The 20,323-nt window shown below is 45.2% G+C and overlaps 1 protein-coding gene and 1 pseudogene across 1 annotated transcript in view; one reads left to right on the top strand and one right to left on the bottom strand.

Annotated features, from left to right (window-relative positions):
* LOC124776655 overlaps nucleotides 1–20,323 on the top strand; it is a 402,196-nt gene that overhangs the window by 236,841 nt on the left and 145,032 nt on the right. Inside the window, exon 4 of the mRNA XM_047251746.1 lies at nucleotides 19,597–19,716. Within this exon, the coding sequence (XP_047107702.1) occupies nucleotides 19,597–19,716 (120 nt within the window). The remainder of the gene's footprint in view (nucleotides 1–19,596; nucleotides 19,717–20,323) is intronic.
* Nucleotides 14,748–14,866, bottom strand: LOC124778691 (annotated as a pseudogene).

A 20,323-nucleotide genomic window follows, 5' to 3' on the forward strand; every position in this document is an offset into this window, starting at 1 on the left:
GACAACAGGTTCCTAACAGTTTCTCGGGGAGAATGCCAGTGGTAGAAAATGGGATGACATAGCGCTCGGAATAATCATCTGCTTGAAACTAATCAGCTTCACTATAGTGAAATGAATGGATCGATGGGTGTGACATCAGTGAAGATGGAATGGTATGTGATTATACCAGTGCAGACTTTTAGCCGGCCGAAGTGGCCGAGTGGTTCTAGGCGCTACAGTCTGGAGCCGCGCGACCGCTACTGCAGCAGGTTCGAATCCTGCCTCGGGCATGGATGTGTGTGATGTCCTTAGGTTAGTTAGGTTTAAGTAATTCTAAGTTCTAGGGGACTGACGACCTCAGAAGTTAAGTCCCATAGTGCTCAGAGCCATTTTGCAGGCTTTGAGATATGTCGAGCCTGCAAAGTCACGGATGTCTTCGGCCAGCGGCAGTCAGCCGCTACCCTGTCTCTTCTGCTGGAAAGCATAGCCTTTGAACTGACTGCCCAGGAAGCCATTGCTTGCTGGGAAGCATAGGCTTCGAGCGCTACCAACCACCAAACGACTGTCAGGAAGTCATTGCTTATTGTTAACGCTGTTAGCTGTAAGTAGAAGGGCACAGGTAATACGTGTTTATCCGCAGACAATACCATAAGCTCTCTTTCGAAAAGCTTTATTTTTTTCGCGATTGAACAAGGAACACACGCCTGATAGGCAGTCCCATCGTGTCACATGCACTAAGGAAAGCTAAAATAGTGTTGTTCTTGTAAGCAATGGAAGCCTAAGGAAAGCTAAAAGAGCGTTGTCCTTTTAAGTAGTGGAAGCCTACATAGGAGAAAAAATTTGTCACCTTCACAGGAACAAAGGAACAAACAATAAACCTTTTTATGAAAACGTTGATCCAGGTCGTTGTAGTATGGTACTGAATGCTGAACGTTTCGAAACTCGAAAAGGTTCCGGCTGGACGTAAAATAGGTGTGGAGAAAGTTCAACAGAGGTCATTTATTGAGTGGGTGGAAGAAAATCAGACGTGGAGCCAACATATTAGAGCTTCTTCGGGCAAAGCAGAAAGTGAAAAATTGGAAGTGTGTGGTAAGGACTGTGAGACCAAACTGCTGAGGTCATCGGTCCCTAGGCTTACGCACTACTTAATCTAACTTAAAGTTAATTATGTTAAGGACAACACACACACCCATGCCCGAAGGAGGACTCGAACCTCCGGCGGGAGGGGAGAGGCCGCGCAATCCTTCACTCGGCGCCTTTAACCTCGAGGCCACTCCGCGCCGCTTCAAATACAAAGATATGTAAACAGACAGAGTACGGCGCTGCGGTTGGCAACGCCTATATAAAACAAGTGTCTGGCACAGCTGTTAGATCGGTTACTGCTGCGACAATGGCAGGTTATCAAAATTTAAGTGGGTTTGCACGTGGTATTATAGTCGGCGCACGTGCGATGGGAGCCACCATCTCCGAGGCAGCGATGAAGTGGGGATTTTCCCGTACGACCATTTCACGATTGTATCATGAATATCAGGAATCCGGGAAACATCAAATCCCCGACATCGTTGCGGCCGGAAAAAGATCCTGCAAGAACGGGACCATCGATGACTGAAGGGAATCGTTCAGCGTGACAGAAGTGCAACCCTTCCGCATATTGCTGCAGATTTCAATGCTGGGCCATCAACAAGTGTGAGCGTGCGAACTATTCAACGAAACATCATCGATATGGGCTTTCGGAGTGTGACTGTAGGACACAAAGCTTCACGGCTCGCCTGAGCCCGACATCACCAACACTGGACTGTTGATGACTGGAAACATGTCACCAGGTCGGACGAGTTTCGTTTCAAATTCTATCGATCGGATGGTCATGTACGGGACTGGAGACAATCTCATGAATTCATGGACCCTGCATGTCAGCAAGGGGACTGTTCAAGCTGGTGGAGACTCTGTAACAGTGTGGGGCGTGTGCAGTTGGAGTGATATAGGACCTCTGATACCGTCTAGATACGACTCTGACTGGTGACAGGTAAGCAAGCATTCTGTCTGATCACTTGCATCCATTCATATCCATTGTGCATTCCGACAGACTTGTCAATTCTAGCAGGACAATGCGACACCCCACACGTCCAGAATTGCTACAGTGTGGCTTCAGGAACACTATTCTGAGTTTAAACACTTTTGCTGGCGACAAAATTCCCCAGACACGAACATTATTGAGCGTATGCGGATGCTTTGCAACGTGCTTTTCAGAAGAGATTTGCACCCCATCGTACTCTTACGGATTTATGGACAGCCCTGCAGGATTCATGATGTCAGTACCCTCACCACTAATTAAGACATCAGTCGAGTCCATGCCATGTCGTGTTGCGGCACTTCTGTGTGCTCGCGGGGGCCCTACGTGATACTAGGCAATTACACCAGTTTCTTTGGCTCTTTAGTGTAAATACGTGGGCATGAAAAATAAAGATATAGAATGCTAATAACATTTGATTTATTTGAAAAGCTTTAAGAGTTGTCACATAAAAAATTAGAAGGCCTTTCTGTTCAACAGACCCTCGCATGTGGACATCAAGGGAGGTGAACTGCCTTGGAGAAAGAGCTAAGGTTACGACAACGAGGCGTTCCCCTTAGAAGAAGACGACGAACGTGCTATTATTTCGCCTATCCTGCCAGGTTTATGTGCAACAGCTTTTGCGCACTCTGCGACTAGAGATGCACACGGCGCGTTCGCAAGACGAGCTGTTTTCTCACTTATCGCAGCGACAGCGTTCGCTGAAAGACCGGCGCAGCGGCCGTGTTTGCGACTCGCACACCTGCCGCGTCGGCTGCCTGCCTCAAGTCACGTAACAACAAAAGAGCCGTCCACCCGAGGCGTTACGCTGCTGCCCTGAGAGCGTAGGCTCTGCATGCGGTCCCCGCGTTTTATCTCTCAGGAGTTACATTTCTGGCAGCAAAATACCGGGTGGTTATAATTGAAATGCAGCTGCTCATGGAGGTCCAGTGTCGGCTGTAATTTTCGTATGGTAGATATGCTAATGCGTTAATACTGAAGCGATCTAAACTGGAAAAAATTAGTTGCAAATTTTGCCACCAGGTGCAGATCTGGCGCTCTACGGCACCTCGTTGGCCTCTCCGGTGCTCATATTGAACTAGCTGTGTATGCGGGGGCTAACAATAAAATCAACTTTATGCCTTTCTCACTTGTTTGACCCTTTCTGCCCATGCCCCCTTCGTGATCCATTACATATTGAAAGATTTCTACACGTTTTTCTTGGATTCACAGCGCCAGATTTGCACCTGGTGACCAAAATCGGAACTCATTTTTCCACGCGTAAACCGGATCCGCATTAACGGCATAGAATATCTAGTGCTTTGTCGATATGATCTCTCAAAAACAATTACGCTGTTATCCTTAAGGTAACTTAATCTTACGATCATAAATTATGGATCAAAACAACAAACATAAGTCAATGATATAATAATGAAGAGTTTGTCTATTCTTCATGGCACCCCAACAAAACATCATCATTAAATATAGAAAGACAAACACAAAACTATATAAAAGTAAAATGTTAAGCTCTATAGTTTCGCTGCCATACGATAAGTACAGCCCACACTAGGCCTCTGTGAGTACTGTACTTTAATTATAAGCACTCGTTATGTTGCAAGCACATTATTCACACGTATTAAACAACACCGCTTTCGTCGCAATTTATAGAGGATATGTGTCCGAGAAGTCCCAGCAACCCTCTTGAGCTATCCAATGAAATCCATACCAAAGAGCAGGTGAACTTCAATTAACGTGGTCATCAATGCATGGCAACACTACAGTGGATATCGAAATGACAGGATTTAATCTATCAGGCACCTCTATGTAATGCGGAGTTAACGACTAGATGCCACGAGAGGCACACCCGCCAGTTTAAAAGGCGGCAGGGAATATTGTGTTGTCCATACAGAAGCAGTTATCGCCCATATAGGCCTGCCAGGAAAGCTCAGTGACTTCGAACGTGGAGTAATCTTTCTGTGTCACATGAGTAACAAATCCATCAGGGAGATTTCAAATATTTGGCGTTCAGTAAGCCCACGCACCATTAAGCTTTCTCACACCGTAACACCGGAGCCACCAAAACCTAGATGCTCGACGGCTGGATGCATTACATGTTACGACTAAAGATCAGAAATGAGCTCCGTATACTCACCTTAAGCTCGCCAGCGAGTCGTGTGACGTCATCTCCGAACTCGCCGTCTCTGTGTGCTCATAGACTCGCCTCGTGAATCCGTTACATACACAACTATTTTGAAACAAATTTCCTCCATCAGACTGTACACTGCTATTCATTTATTTCACACAATCGTGTTTTCTGCTTTATGACCATTCTCAAGTGCTAGTCGAAATGTCACAAAATGTCCGACCTCCTTGTATATTTACTTTAATATTCCAGAATGAGATTAACACTCTGCAGCGGAGTGTGCGCTGATATGAAACTTCCTGACAGATTAAAACTGTGTGCCGGACCGAGACTCGAACTCGGGACCCTTGCCTTTGGCGGGCAAGTGCTCTACCATCTGGAAGGTAGGTGACAAGGTACTGGCAGAAGTAAAGCTGTGAGGACGGGGCGTGAGTCGTGCTTGGGTAGCGCAGATGGTAGAGCACTTGCCCGCGAAAGGCGAAGGTCCCGAGTTCGAGTCTCGGTCCGGCACACAGTTTTAATATCCCAGGAAGTTTTTTGCTTTAATGTTTAATATCCGTTCAGAGAATACCTAATAATTACATTGACGTATACACAAATGGCTCAAACGAGTTGACGAGCATGAAGCGACCGCAGCGCCACTGTTCCCAGACTCGTCTACTCGAGCAACTAGAGCAGGAACGAAAGAAGCCCGTAAAGCACTGACGTGACAGCGGTGCCTTGGTTTTGCAACATTAGGCTCGTACTCGCTCCATTTCTGATTTGTTTCCCACCTCTCGTCATATGGCGGTACGTCCACCATTGTCGGGCATGATCATTTTGGGGGTTCCGGTGTTGTGGTGGGGAAAGGCACAATGTTGCATGGACGGGCTGATACTGTACTCCGCCCTCATGTGAGTCTGCAGGGTTGTAATCGTCTCTTGACTTCATTTTTATTAATGATGATGTGCGACCGCATCGAACCATCCTGGTGGGGAACCTTCTGCACCGAGAGGATATTCGACGGCTTAAATCGCATCGAGTACATGTTGGATGCGTTGGGAAGTCGCACTGCCATCCAGCAGTTGTCAGTCGCACTTGTAGAGAAGTGAAACGTTCTACGACAAGAGCTCACTACCAACCTTTTGACCAGCATGAGAGCACACCGCAGAGCATGCATTGCCATCTGTGGGATGACACAACCTATTAAGAACCATGTCCCTCCTTTTGTAATTTCCAGGGGACCATCATGAATTTTGGTGACTTCAATGTAATTACTGTCTTTGAATAAAAGCGTCATTTCTATTCGTTTCATTGCGGTTTTCTTTCAGCTACGTTCTGTAATATGCTGTACCACTTGTTTCCATGTATGTTCCAAGTTTTGCCGAGCTGTTTCGCTTGGCAGCGACACAGTGCGCCAAATTTACTTTCGTCCTTTAAGTTTTGCACACCAGTCTGTTGGAGTTTCTCATATATCTTGCAGGATAACCACCACCAGAAAACCAGAGAAATTCGAGTTCATGCCGAAGCGTCCTAATAGTAGTTCTCTCTGTGCACCATTTGCGAATAGAACAGGAGAAGGTGATGTTAGCACCCATGTGCCGCTGCCCATACACCATAACTTGGCTTGTGGCGTACTGCTGTAATTCTAGTTACGTAGCCTTCTTTTCCCCCCTCTACTGTTACTGATTTTTTTATCAGCGCGGTAGAACGATGTTTCTCATAGAAAATATGGTCGCGCTTCATGTGCAGCGACAAGTGTTAAGTGCGGGACAGTCTTCTTCAGACGTAAAATAACTTCGAGCATGCCCCAGGTGAGTGTTGTAGCACCAGTAGTTTTGACATTATATATAAATAACGTAGCAGACAACGTCGGAAGTTCTATGAAGCTTTTTGCAGTTCTTCTGTTGTATACACAAAAATCGTGACGCTAGAAAATTGTAATGTTCAAATGTGTAGTAATTCCTAAGAGACCAAACTGCTGAGGTCATCGGTCCCTAGACTGACACACTACTTAAACTAACTTATGCGAAAAACAAAACACACACACACAACCATGCCCGAGGGAGGACTCGAACCTCCGGCGGGAGGGGCCGCGCAATCCGTGGCATGGCGCCTCTAACCGCGCGGCCACTCCGCGCGGCAAAATTGCAGTGAAATGCAGGAAGGCATGGAGAGGAGCGACACTTGTTGCGGGGAGGGTAATCGACCGTTAATTAAACAAATGTGAAGTATTTCGAATAAATAGATAGAAAGACGCTCTATTATATGGTTACACAATTGCAGAACAACCACTGGGAGCATTTACTTCCATAAGCTACCTAGGACCACGTGTATGGACCGATTTGAAGTGCAACTACTACATAAAATTAATCACGTGTAAGATTGATACCAGACAAATTCACTGGATGAATCCTTAGGAAATATAGTCCATCAAGAAAGGTAGTAGCTTAAAAAAACTCTCGATACACCAGTACCGTACCAGATAGGACTGATAGAGGAAACAGAGAAGATCCAAAGAAGAGCAGCACGTTTCGTTACAGATTTCATTTAATAAGCGCGAAAACGTCACATAGATGCTCAACCAACTCCAGTGGTAGACGCTGCAAGAGAGGCGTTCGGCCGGCCGTTGTGGCCGAGCGGTTCCCGGCGCTTCAGTCCGGAACCGCGCTGCTGCTACGGTCGCAGGTTCGAATCCTGCTTCGGGCATGGATGTGAGTTGTGTTCTTGGGTTAGTTACGTTTAAGTATTTCTAAGTCTAGGGGATTGATGACTTCAGATGTTAAGTCCCACAGTGCTCAGAGCCATTTGAACCATTTTCAGAGCCGTTCCGTATCACGTTCCGAGACCGTACATTCCTACAAGAGTCAGCCAATGTGTTGCTTCCTCCTACGTATATCTCGTGAAAAGACCATTAAGATTAAGTTAGAGAGAGGCTACAAGCGATCGTTCTTCCCGCGAACCACACACGACTGGAACAGAAAATGCCGAAGTGACAGTGGTACACGAAGTACCCTCCAACAAGCACCGGAAGGTGACTTGCAGAGTATAGATGTAGCTGTATTCCTCGAGATTTTCAAGACATTATTTTTCTGCTCTCGCCATACACACATGCAGCTGCAGACGTCATAGGTCCAGTTTTCAGTAGCCATCTTAACTGTCGATTGTATGGAAAATTGAAGGTGGAGGGGGGGGGGGGAGGGGGGAAAAGTAAAGTAAAGTGAAGTGAAGGGAGGGGAAGGGAAGGGATTATTGATGACAGTTGCTTCGGGACATTACGCGGAATCAGAGACGACCGGGATTCGAACCCGGTGCCACCCGCGACACAGTGTTATCGCAACTACGCGGACTATCTCGACACGCTCCCGGCCGAACCACAATCCGACCGGGCGCCAGCTATCCGCAGTCCCTGTCCATTTTCTCCATGCTCGCTGCTCTTGAAATTATCGCAGGAGGTCGGACGTACTTGTGCATCCGCACTGAAGAAAGTGGATCCATTGCCCACGTAGGCGAATGAATTATACGAACGCATGGTGTCTGTCATTTCGAACAGGTCGAAAAGTACAGACACCCCACATTCATATATTTAACTGCCAGTATTCCTTAGCATGCACAGAGCACCGAAGCGAGCAGCACGCTAAGGGCTACTTACTGCCGGCGCCGGCTGCCATCTGCTCGTCCGCGGCGGGGCGTGATAGGTCGTGCGTGCGCGCGCCGCCACTGCCGTCATTTGCCTAAGCTGCGATACTCATTCACTTTACGGCCCCTAACTGGCTGTAAAATTTGTTAATCGTTTACGACCGCCGTGCCATAGAAAGCGACAGCGCTTTCTCTGCCGTGGCTTATGATGGAGCCGTCGCGCAGCCGTTCGGAGATCGGTAACGTCACAAGCGTTGATTGAGTGCCCCTCTGCGGAGGTAATTGACGTCACGGAAACACACACCTTGTTAGTTAACTGTGTGTTATGCGTTCTCGTCAGGAATATCCCTGTCTGCCCCTCCTCTTTTCTTTTCTCTAGTCCTATATCTCTTCTTGCTCTTTTAATTTTATTTCATTTTTTCCTGTGCGTGTTCGTCTCAGCCTGACTTAGAAACGTGATGTCAGAGGAACACCTCCATTACTCTCGCTTTCCACTTTGATTCGTTATAATTACTCCGGAAATAACTGGCTGCCTGCTCGTACTTCAAAGGTTTCAATTTCGTTTTCTATTTACTTGACAGCTTTACAGGGTATATGCGGGAGTAAAACTTGATTATTTGGTTTCTGATATCTTGTTTCTGAAACCTAGTCGAGGAAGCAGTAATTTCTTTTTCAGTCGGGTGGGTGGAAGGTAGGAGGGGCGGATGGACCGAAGCGCATAGTTCGTTTCGTCGTCGTCTTGGTCATTAGAGACGCGGAAAACCGGATTGTTTCAAGACAAATATTGATGGTGTTGGGACAGCAACCAGCCACAAATTTACTTTCAGTTCCTTTATTCAAAGGGTACCGTTACCGGTTTCGAATCGTTGTGATCCATCCTCAGACGGTTTACACGCTTTCTTTATGACATGTGGTGTGTTTTTTACAGATTAATTGTCCTAAAATATAAATAATACATAATTATAAACACGCCACACATATAGTTGCGTTACAGATTTTCGTTGCATGTGACTTACGTGAAACGTCGGTTTCGAGTGTTTGTTTTCATAACATTCGTCCAATAGATGTAAATGCATTCCCACTGCATTCTTATTGTTGCACACGTAAATTGTTCTCATTGACAACTGTACATTGTTTCATTTGGGTGGGTGTGGGGTTTACCGTTGGCTCGGCTCTTGTTCAGGGATCGATCCCGCCATTAGGAAATGGAAATATGTGGTAAGTCCTATGGGACCAAACTGCTGAGGTCATCGGTCCCTAAGCTTACACACTACTTAATCTAACTTAAAGACAACACACACACTCATTCCCGAGGGAGGACTCGAACCTCCGACAGGGGGAGCCGCGCGAACCGTGACAAGGCGCCCCAGACTGCACGGCCACCCCGCGCGGCCCGCCATAGCCTTAAGTGATTTATGGGTAGTAAGCTAAATGCAAGGTAAGACGGCTGGACACTTCCAAATTGGTTTTCACTGTACAAACAATATGGATTTCCTAAGTGTGTGTCTTGGTGTCTTAATGAGTTAATATCAAACCGTAAATCGAATGGCCAGGATTTGGTTCACAGTCCGATCTTTCGTTCCTGTCCCTCGTCGCTTCTTTCGCTTATGCAGTGGGTTTATATCTGAAAAATGCCGAGTTGCAGCATGGCTTAGTGTTCATGTAACCTGGAGGTTCCCCTGTAGACCTAAAAGGCTGGGTTAATCAGTTTAGTAGTCGGAGGAAGCCAATAGCATCCCACCTCCAGCAAACTGTCTCCAGTAAAGCACTTCTACTGCGGTGTTGAAAACACCCCCAGATTGAGAACAGCTTCATTTAAGATTTCCTTAAACTAATCGATACAAAAAATGCTATAGCTCATTCACTATCGCAACATCAGATTTTTGCACACACATTCAACAGAGCGAATGTCTCTGTTCCATTGCCATAGTAAATAGTTTATGATCGTACTTTTGAATATATTCGAGGTAATCCTATGCAGAACTTTGATATTAATCTGAATAACCATTCAGGATAACGTAAACATTAATGCCAGGGTGAATTTTCTGTCCAGCAATTAAATTTCTTTTGCTGAAACCATTTACCTGAAATGTGTATATACAGACTGAAGCGATGGATGAATATTTGTACCAAGGCCGGGATTCGAACGTGGCCTTGGTTCAAATTTTCGTACGTCACTTCAATCTTCATATATACATCATAAATGTTTAAGACTGGAAAAGATCACTGGAACCACATAGTTTGATTTAATTACCTAAAACAATATGTTCCAACGGCCAGCTGCCAAATCGTGTGGTGCGGCTACAAAGAAACACATTATAGCTCTTAGTCGCAGACTTCACAGTTAGCTATCACGGTATCACATTGAAACAATAATTAGAAAATCGACATGCATTTCAGCCGTTTCACCCTGTATAGATATTGAGAAGCAAATTTGGTAACATCGTTTCACAAAACTAATCACCTTTACTTCACCACAACTTTTACTTGCTTTTAGAGCCAATATTCTAAATAGAATACCTGTGAAACAATTATTATATGCCAGTGATATAAACCTAATAATTTTATGAAAAGGATACGGAAGATTTCCATCCTCTTCTTTACGCAGTCTTAACTTCAGCTCCGTCTCTATATATTTCCTGATTTTCATTCTTCCATTACTTTCAAGAATATGAATCCATGAAATTAGCATGCTTCTCCATGTCTTCATGGACGGGAAGCTCAGTCTTTCCTTTAACCAGTTTAATTGGTCTCCCTTGACCGGGGACACATTTATGAGTAGTTACGTTCAATGTTTTCAGATAGCACCCGAAGGAGCCAACTTCCAGCGTTTCTGAATTTCTTCATAAATTTCGTTTAATTTAAATCGAACCTATCTCCTGTGCACTATTTCTACCCGCAATGAAGAGCAATAGGTTGTTGCTTCGTTGATGTTACAACAAGAGAGTGAGTGACGTTCCTAGATGTTCAAGCTTGTTTTCTCCGGAAATCCTTTGCAGCTATCTATGGCAGGTCCCACATACGTAGATTTTGCGCATTGCAGTTACACTGACAGTCGATGCCAGATAGTTAGAATATTTTCCTGTGTTCGCAAGAAATAATGGAGTTTCTGCTTCAGCTTTTATTACTAAAATTAAAAAATCGCTCCTCTGAATAAATTTGGTTTCGAATGCCACCCTCTTTGTTCACTGATCACGTTTCGAATTTCCCAAGTTTCGCCATATTTCAGATAATTCAATTTCTCAAGAACCATGAAGAAATTCGGAACTTCGCAAGGGCACATTAACAGCAAGGTTATTTTGTTTCCTGGACCGTAGTTGAGCTAAATTCTTGAGTGTTATTCATCGGGTTGACATCCATATCAACTGGAATTAACAGAAGAGATACAGATGCTTCAAAGACAAACTGCGCGCTTCGCCTGGGATTGGTTTCACAAGCGCGAGAGCGTCGTTGAAACGCATAACAAACTTACCTGAGGCTACAAGTAAGACTATATCTGGGGATCTTGGACAGCCTCCCTAAACCCTGTGACAGCCTGCCAACTGGTCAATAGTGTACATTTCCTTCAGCGTGTGTTTAAGAGTAAGGGAAATTATTGGATACACGGAACAGTGCAGACTAACTTCCGGCGCACCACCTGTGAATGGAAAAGTGAGGAATAAATGATTGTTGGACCCCACGCCACACATAGCTGCGGAATACACGTGTAAATGCACCAAAGGGGTCTGTTTAGGTATTCTTTGTCGCAGTGTACTTGGTAAGTTGAAACTGCCCTTTGTCTCATGCCACGGGTCACAGCCATTTCCCACGGTCGTGGGCGATTCGCAGCGCCACACACAGCCAGGGGAGCAAAAAACGGCAGCGTTCGGGTATCCCTGGCAGCCGCCCTGTTGTCTCGGCCATGTATCGCTGGTGATCGATTGCTGTCGCTAAGTCCACAGCATTCAGTTTCTTCTTAGCCGCTTCGGTCGGCTTTTCAGCAATCCGGCGCCATGTTCTCGTCCACAAAGACAATGGAACTCGCACCGGTATGCGTACTACACTACACGGCAGCACCAGAATCAAGTGGCGTATTGTTCCTCTGTATGACGAAAAAATACATGTCAGTACGTACTGTGTATTTCTGACACTCCATGGAGTCCAAGAATTCCAAGCAACAGCGTCCCGTTTTTAAGAACCCGGTTGTAGACCAGCGGAAATTATTTACGAATGACTAATCTAAGAAGTAATTACGCTTTTAAACAGAATTTAGTTTGCCTGGAGCCAACTGTTAAGTATTGGGAACTGTTTTAAAGTCTGTATATATTCGCTGTTTACGTACAGTGCAATTGTGACACAAGCAGGTTATTAAGTCAACGCTGTCGGAGTACAGTTGCTGTAAGCTGTTACGAGCTAGTGAAGTGAAACTGAATGTAGTTTTATCTGAAAGAGTTGCGTCACAGTATCCGATCAGTTGCGAGACAGAAAAGCAACAGTAATTCACCTCTGATCTGGTAATTTATTTGATATCAACTATATAATCTAGTAAAAATGCTCAATATTAAGATACTTACGAAACGTATAGTGTGACAAGACACATGCGGTGTCTCTTCTTCGCTGAGGGTCCGAATCCAGTTTCCGTTTTTTGATCTGTAGTTAGCACAGAGCATCGTTAGTACATTAGTTAACTGGCTAAACATGAAGTTACTATTACTATCTCTATTGTTTGCAGAACACTCGGAAGAATTCAGCATGATTTTTCATATGTAGGTTCCTGTTGAAACTATCATCTACCTAGCGGGCTCTATACATCCTAACCGTATGTTAGCGGGATTTAGAAACATCTGCGTTTATTTCTCTAAGCTATTTCTCTAAGGTATTATAATTATTTCGGCATCTATTTTAATGAACCCATAATGTACAATAGGCAACCCATAATCTTCCCTTTTCCTCGCTGCTCTTCCAAACCAATATTGTACTTGATGTAAAGTATACGGTTGAATTAACTGTAAACATTACAGCTTAAGACTAAGTTTAAAATATTAAAAATGGAAGTAGCTGAGAACATCCCCTGTGTGGGGGCTCGCACCAGGAACCATTCTTTGTAGGAGTGAAGTTCTTGTTCACCAGTACGAGCAGCACATTGACGCAAAGTGGCTTGATTCTATTGGTAAGTGAAACGGTGCGAACCTGCCCAAGATCATTCGCTGCTTCATCTTACTGAAGCGAAACGACTCGTAGCCAGAGACAACTGCTTCCGTGTCCTTGCTGTGTTAGTTTCTTTTGGGTTTCTTTTGTCTTCGGCGCCTTGTGGACTTTGGAGAGCAGACCGTGACTTGCAGTTATTGCGTAGTGTACTAATGATCAGGCGTCTGGCTTGACACTGACTTTGAAAACGCCATCTTTGCCACACCCGTAAAGGAATGTAATTCTGTCTGACGAGAAACCAGAATTTGGCAAAGTGTTTACAGTAGTCTATCCTCTGAAATCATCGATGCTCAGTACCCGATAATTGAAAGCAGCTTTTTTTTTATTTTTGGCATTCGTTGGCAAAATGAAGAGACTCCCCCTTCTGCAACCGTGATAGACGGGATGAATCAGAACTCCGTAGACAAAACTTTCGGAGGTAGTCCAGGGGTACCGTCTCAGTATTTTGGTGGAAGGGTATCTGGAAGTTTGTCGGTGGAGTTCTTGTTCGTCCTGTGTATACGGTCCTGGTCTAGTAGGACGGAAGAATCCATCTCAAGCAGACAATCACTTTTTTTAAAAGAAAATTATCCTGAGAAGAGTAATGCCGGTGCTTTGAGCTAAACATTTTTCTCTATCTTTACCCACTTCAGTCGCAAGTTTGGAGCGTACCTTGGTGACGCATATCTGTCCAAGGCGTACTTTTTCATCCGTTCTTTTGTCATTTGTTTCCGTAAACCTCTTGTCTCGTGCCCGGGGCTAAGGCCTTGTCCATGCTTACGTAAAAAAAAAGAATGCTCTGTCGGCAGGGATTCCTCGGCGACAAAACAATAAACGCGACGCACGTCAAAGCTTACACACACCCTCGAATGAAACCAGGCGAGGAAGGACATTGCGCAGCACTCGCTTTGTACTCGGGTTCTTAGAACCGCCGCTTCAAACGTGGTTATTCAACTGTGTTGTAAGTATGTACAGAATTTCTACGAATCTCTTCAAACAAAGTGTTTCCCCCAAGGACTAAGACTTTACTGTCGTCTGGGCCAGATCACAGAAATATTACCGGGTAAAGTCTGCACTCATTCATGTTGTATTGTGTGTCCAAGTGTCCATTCAACTTAAACGGCAACACAACTAATGGTTCTTGTTCAGAGCTTGTCGCCAAGTAAATGACCATCGTTCTTCGGTGTTTGAAGCTACAACGGTAGCCTTTTTGCAGATTAAATTGTGAGGATTGGATTTCACTTGTACGCCCACAATATGAATACTGTATAAACGTCATGGTTTTCAAGTGCAGTGGATTAACTTGTTAGTGCACTTTATTAAATACCGTGCACCGTGTTTGCGCGCCTCTGTTTGCATGAGAGGAATGCTTGTCTGATGAACAGTGCATTGGGATAAACTATGACAGGCTATCTGCGAATCTAATTTCATGTGGCACAATGACCGAGTGCAAGTCTTTCAAATGGACTCCACTTCCCTGTTTTGGGTACCGCTAACTCACCCCATTTATCCAGCTGGAGAGAGGAGATCTAGGGTGTAACGTGGAATCCGAACCACGTGTTGTTCCTGGAGCTCCCTCATGTAGTTGAGGTGAATGCTAGCTTAAAAATTCCATCAGACCAGGCTTCGAAAGGCCCAACGGTACCGATCGACCGTTGCGTCATCTTCGGCTGTGGAGGGGCGTGTGGTTATCACACCGCTCTCCAGGCCGTTGTCAGTTCTCGTGACCGGAGGCGCTACTTCGCGGTCAAGTAGCTCTTCAGTTGGCCTCATAAGGGCTGAGTGCACCTCGCTCGCCAACAGCGCTCGGCACACCCGGTCGGTCACCCATCCATGTGATAGCCAAGCTCGACAGCGCTTAACGCCGGTGATCTGACGGGAACCGGTGTTACCACTGCGACAAGGCCGTTGGCGGTGAAGGCTGTCTTAAAGGCAATTGAAAATTTCAGTTGTCCGTCTGTGATTGGATCCCGCCACCTCTCAGTTCCCAGGTGCGCACTTTACGACTAGACCATCAGCCTCTACTGACCATTTAATAAAAGTCCTAAGGCCTGGAGATTGAAACCACACTGAAACGGCTCACTGATGATGACACAGACGTTGCGAAATATGTTTAAGCAATATGATTTTATGGTTTGCGTAAACAGGCGGAACCGAATTCCCATATAGTGTAGTGCTCCTTTGTGCGTGCTTCAGAAATGTAATTATCACTATCATAAGTAAATACAGTAACTAACTAACTATGGCCATTGTGCCTAAAGATAGAGATCATGAGTGTGTGAAATAATTATCTGAAGCTAATAGTCACATTAGGCCTGTATTGATTGTGTGCTTATTTTAACATGTCGGTAAGGGTTTCGAGCATGCACTGCTCGTCTTCAGGCTTTTATACAGACGGTAATGTAGGTCATTAAACAATAGACTCTCTGAGGTAATCTAAATTAGCACAGAAAACTAAAACTATTATTTTGTGCATTGTTCTGGTGATGGAGTGGCTATTGGGGGGAGGGGGGGGGGGGGGTTCGGCCAGAAATCGAATCGATGTCCAGCAGCGATATCTGCTGCTGTTATTATTTTGTCGTGGAGCTCAGCAAATTTTGGCATGTCTGTCGTTCACTTACGATTTCAGCATTCTAGAGCTTTATTCGCACTTCGTACGCAGATTTCGATATGCAGGGTGAGCGTACAGTGTACTCCACATAACAAAAATTTATTTCTAAGGAGTTACACTTGACACAGCTACCCATTTTGTTGCAAATTATAGCTTAACACATGACTTTTTTTGTGGATAAACTTCTGCATTGGCTCTGACTGTACCAATTACAAGGGTTTCAACAATGGGTAGTGTTTTTTTAGCAAGACAGACCAGGGCGTTACTTCTTCTTATTACTTCTGCTCAAATTTTTGGATGAAATTTTTCCGGACAAATGGATCGGTAGAGACGGTGCGACATCATGAGGACCACGTTCACAATGCGTAACCACTCTTGACATTTTCTTGTAGAATTACGATAAGGGTAAAGTGTTCAGTCCGCCAGTTGCTGAACGCAAACTCTTGCAGCATGAATATGATTTCGATATTTCATAATGTGCAAACTGTTTCGACACGAACACGTATATTGTAGAGACGATGACGGAAGAGACGTTATCAAAGACGTGGAGAGAAATTGAGCATCGCCTAAATGTTCTATGGACAACAAACGGAGCACATGTGGAAATGCCGGCCGGAGTGGCCGAGCGGCTCTAGGCGCTACAGTCTGGAACCGCGCTGCCGCTAGGTCGCAGGTTCGAATCCTGCCTCGGGCATTGGTGTGTGTGATGTCCTTAGGTTAGTTAGGTTTAAGTAGTCCCAAGTTCTAGGGGACTGATGACCTCAGAAGTTAAGTCCCATAGTGCTCAGAGCCATTTGAACCATTTTGAACATGTGGAAATATTTTATAAACTTATTTCACTGCACGACTTGTTTTTGCATGGATGTTAACATTACACATTTACGACACCGTAGCGGTCTTACAGCATGTGGCTGGGAATCAACTATCGCTTTTTTCACAACGATTTTCGCGATACTGTTAGGCAGTCATGTGTTTCGCACTAGAGCACGTTTCTTAAAGCTGTTGCATTAGAACTGGCTAAACACTTCTAAAGCTACCAAACAACAACATTCTGCATCAGATCTGGTCATAGGGCACAAAAACGCTGTACGGCTAAACGACACGTGTTACTCGCCTCGCTATTATTTTTAGAGTTCGTGTTATACAGCAGACGCTAATGTAAGAAAAGCATTATGCTCATTACGCGGGTACGGTCTCTACCTGCTCCTCAGGGCAGGTACTCCACAGACAACCAGCACCAACCCTCCCCCCTTACTTCTTTGAATATTCATGCGGCAGAGGAATGCACAGACAATAGGCATGAAATATAGGCGAGCCCGAGCTCGTAAACAAATTAGAACGCGGCGTGCTAGCTGTCCGGCGCGCAGTACCCGCTGCGTCGTTATGCGGTATGTTTACGTCGCGCTGTGCCACGTCGCGCGTTAACAAAGGAGGGGCATTAAAAGAAACACGTAGCGGACCCGACAGCAGACGGCAGACGGCAGACACGGTGGATGGCGCCTCAGCGTGGGCGCCGGCCTCCAGGTGACCCCGGGGGCCGCGTGTGGGCAGCCCTGCCACACTCGTCCAGCCATGCCACTCCACTCCAGGCTCCAGCTGGAGGCGTTTCCGGTCGCCAGCATTCGGTCCCCTAGCTCCTCCTGCGCTGCCTCCTACCACTCTTTCTGGAGGCTGTATGTCTTGAGTTGCACCCTGAAATCACGACCAGAGAAGGAAGCGAGATTAGCATCCAACGTCCCGTCGACGTCGGGGTCGTTAGAGACAGAGCACAAGCTCGGAATGTTGCAAGAATGGGGAAGAAAATCGGCCGTTCCCTTTCGAAGAAACCATCCCGGAATTTTCCTAGAGTGATTTACGGAAATCGCATGAAACCTAAATCTGGATGGCCGGATTCGGGTTTGAGCCGTCGTCTTCTCGAATACGAGCCCAGTGTGCTCACCACTACGACGACCAGAGAGAAGTTTGCACAATTAGATGGCGTCGGCGATATTACCAACACGTTTAATGTTTTGATCTGCCTTCGTAATTCAGTAGCCAGCGCGGCTGCCTGCCATGCTACGGACACGAATTAAAAAACCGGTACCACCACGGTTTCGCCGGCCGCGGTGGTCTAGCGGTTCAGGCGCTCAGTCCGGAACCGCGGGACTGCTACGGTCGCAGGTTCGAATCCTGCCTCAGGCATGGATGTGTATGATGTCCTTAGGTTAGTTAGGTTTAAGTAGTTCTAAGTTCTAGGGGACTGATGACCACAGATGTTAAGTCCCATAGTGCTCAGAGCAATTTGAACCACGGTTTTTGTTTTTTATGGGAGAACTGAAGAGGCACCAGTTCAGCCTCGTGATGCCGACTGAGGAGCTACTTGAATGACAAAATTGCGGGTCCAAGGTCTTCAAAGCCGACACCGGCTGGGAGAGCGGTGTGCTGACCCCACGCTCCTCCACACTGCATCTAAATGACGCCCCTGTTGGAGGACGACACGGCGGTCGCTCGGTTCTGACTGCCTCGTCTCAGGTCAGAACTATGGAAGTACATAATATTCCCTGGGTATACATCTGGATTGCTTTGTCTTTTTACCACGATATTTCGACAACGTTGCTCGTTTCAGGGATAATCTGGTGATAAACGAGCTATGTTGTATAATAGGCTCAGAAGTCGTAACAATGCGGCAGTATACCCCGAGAACATTATACAGGACATCAAGTTTATCTTGAGCACCCGCAAATAATATTTTGTCCAAAAAAAAATAAAAACATTTATTTACTAAACGTTGTTTAGCTATCAGAAGGGCGTTAACTAGCATGATTTCCTCTGCTGTATCTTTGTTTGTTACAAATAGATGATGGCCGAGCGGTTCAGGCGCTACAGTCTGGAACAGCACGACCACTACGGTCGCGGGTTCGTATCCTGCCTCGGGCATGGATGTGTGTGATGTCCTTAGGCTAGTTAGGTTTAAGTAGTTCTAAGTTCTAGGGGACTGATGACCTTAGAAGTTAAGTCCCATAATGCTCAGAGCCATTTGAACATTTTTATTTTTATTTTTTTTTATTTTTTTATTTTTTTTTTTTTTTTGCAGTCCACTTTCTCTCTTCAAAACCTATTCAGTAATGTACTACAGCGTACTATTGACGCAAAAATGATAGTATTAAAAACTTAATACAGACTTGACTTTCAATCTTCTCTACTTGAGCACAGTGCAGTTCCCTGGGGTAACCTAACTCGTCGACGTGTCTGAGTTGACAGTAAGCAAATGGAAATACAAGGATAATGTACTTCGGTCATTCTGTCAACCGTCTTCAGTTGACTGTCTGTGTGAGCGCGTGTAGTCCTGCGAAGATAAAGTAGAAATAGTATAGTACTGTACTACCTGTACCCCTATAGTAAAGAAGAAGAAATCATTATTGCTGTTACTACACTGCTAACGTACATTCTCCATACATGAGTAGCATTTCTACTTTCCCTTAGCTGGTATACATAATACTCACAACAACTACCAACTTAAGACGGTTGACTCACTTTTACAACACATTCCTTTAAGCTTAGTGAAACTTAACAAAAATTATAATGTTTCTGATTTCCAGATGGCACTTTCATTTTAGAGAAAATATTATCTCTCTCTCTCTGTGTCGCTCTCTCTGCATTAGCAAAACGTTCTGTGTAATTAATTAGTCATTTTTATTTTAATCTTAAAAGCAACAAAATTGTTAATAATTGTAATAAAAGCGAAACAAATTTACTGACAAAAATTGTGTGTGTGATTCAACTGTGAGTTCAGACAAGAAGTTCGAGATATAAGAGGTCCGTGCTCAAATCTAGCAATTTTTTTAATGAGTATGTTTTTGTGTATCATAAAGTCTGATATACCGAAAATAACGATATTTCACCACTATCATAGCATCGATATCACACAGACGATCTATCAAATAGTCGACATGTCGATCCGTCATAAGTTTTTTTTTTTTTCCTTACTCTTGATGGAGAACGACTTGTAGCGATTACGACCGCTGGGGACTGAGCGTGTCCTTTGGTTGGCAGGTGCGAGCAGCTGCTCCGGGAGACGGCTGCCCAAGTGCTCGGCCTACCTGGCCTCCATCGAGTCGCTCGACGACAGCGAGGAGGAGCAGGCGGGCCGCCAGAAGGCCTCCGGATCGCAGGGTGAGTACCTGCCCACTGCGCTTCACTTCTATAACGAGTATGAAGACCAGTTAAGTACAGGTGTAACCCATGCAAGTGCAGTCAGGATACTTCTCGCAACGTAAAATATCAATGACTCGTCGAATAATGTTATTGAAGAAAAGAGAATCCAACTAGCGGATAAACGACGAGGGCTGGTGAGCTGGCCAGCCTGGGTGTGGTTTTTAGGCGGTTTCCCAAGTCCAGCTGGTACCTACGTCCAGCCTCAGACACACACTGCGGAAACGTTTAGAAAGTGCTTTCTTCTCAAAAGTTGCCCCCTTGAGAGGTGTGGCTGTAGTAGAGTTACAAGGTTTGTAATATAAGGAGCTACCAGCCACACCTATGGTTTAAAGTTTATTCAACTCAAATAATTGCCGTCTTCGGATTTTGCTAATCCATCTACCGATGGCTTGTTACAGCTTTCTTTCTTTCTTTCTTCCTGGGTCCTCGTTTTGTGTTCGTTACTGCTGTGCTGCATGGCACACAAACATCCAGCACTTAGATTATAAATGTCTTGTTTATTAGGGGCGTTCAAAGAAAAGGTACGAAACACTGGCTATAGAATGAAATAACTAGTTTATTGTTG

This window comes from Schistocerca piceifrons, chromosome 2 (genome assembly GCF_021461385.2).
Source record: "Schistocerca piceifrons isolate TAMUIC-IGC-003096 chromosome 2, iqSchPice1.1, whole genome shotgun sequence".
Taxonomy (NCBI): Eukaryota; Metazoa; Arthropoda; class Insecta; order Orthoptera; family Acrididae; genus Schistocerca; species Schistocerca piceifrons.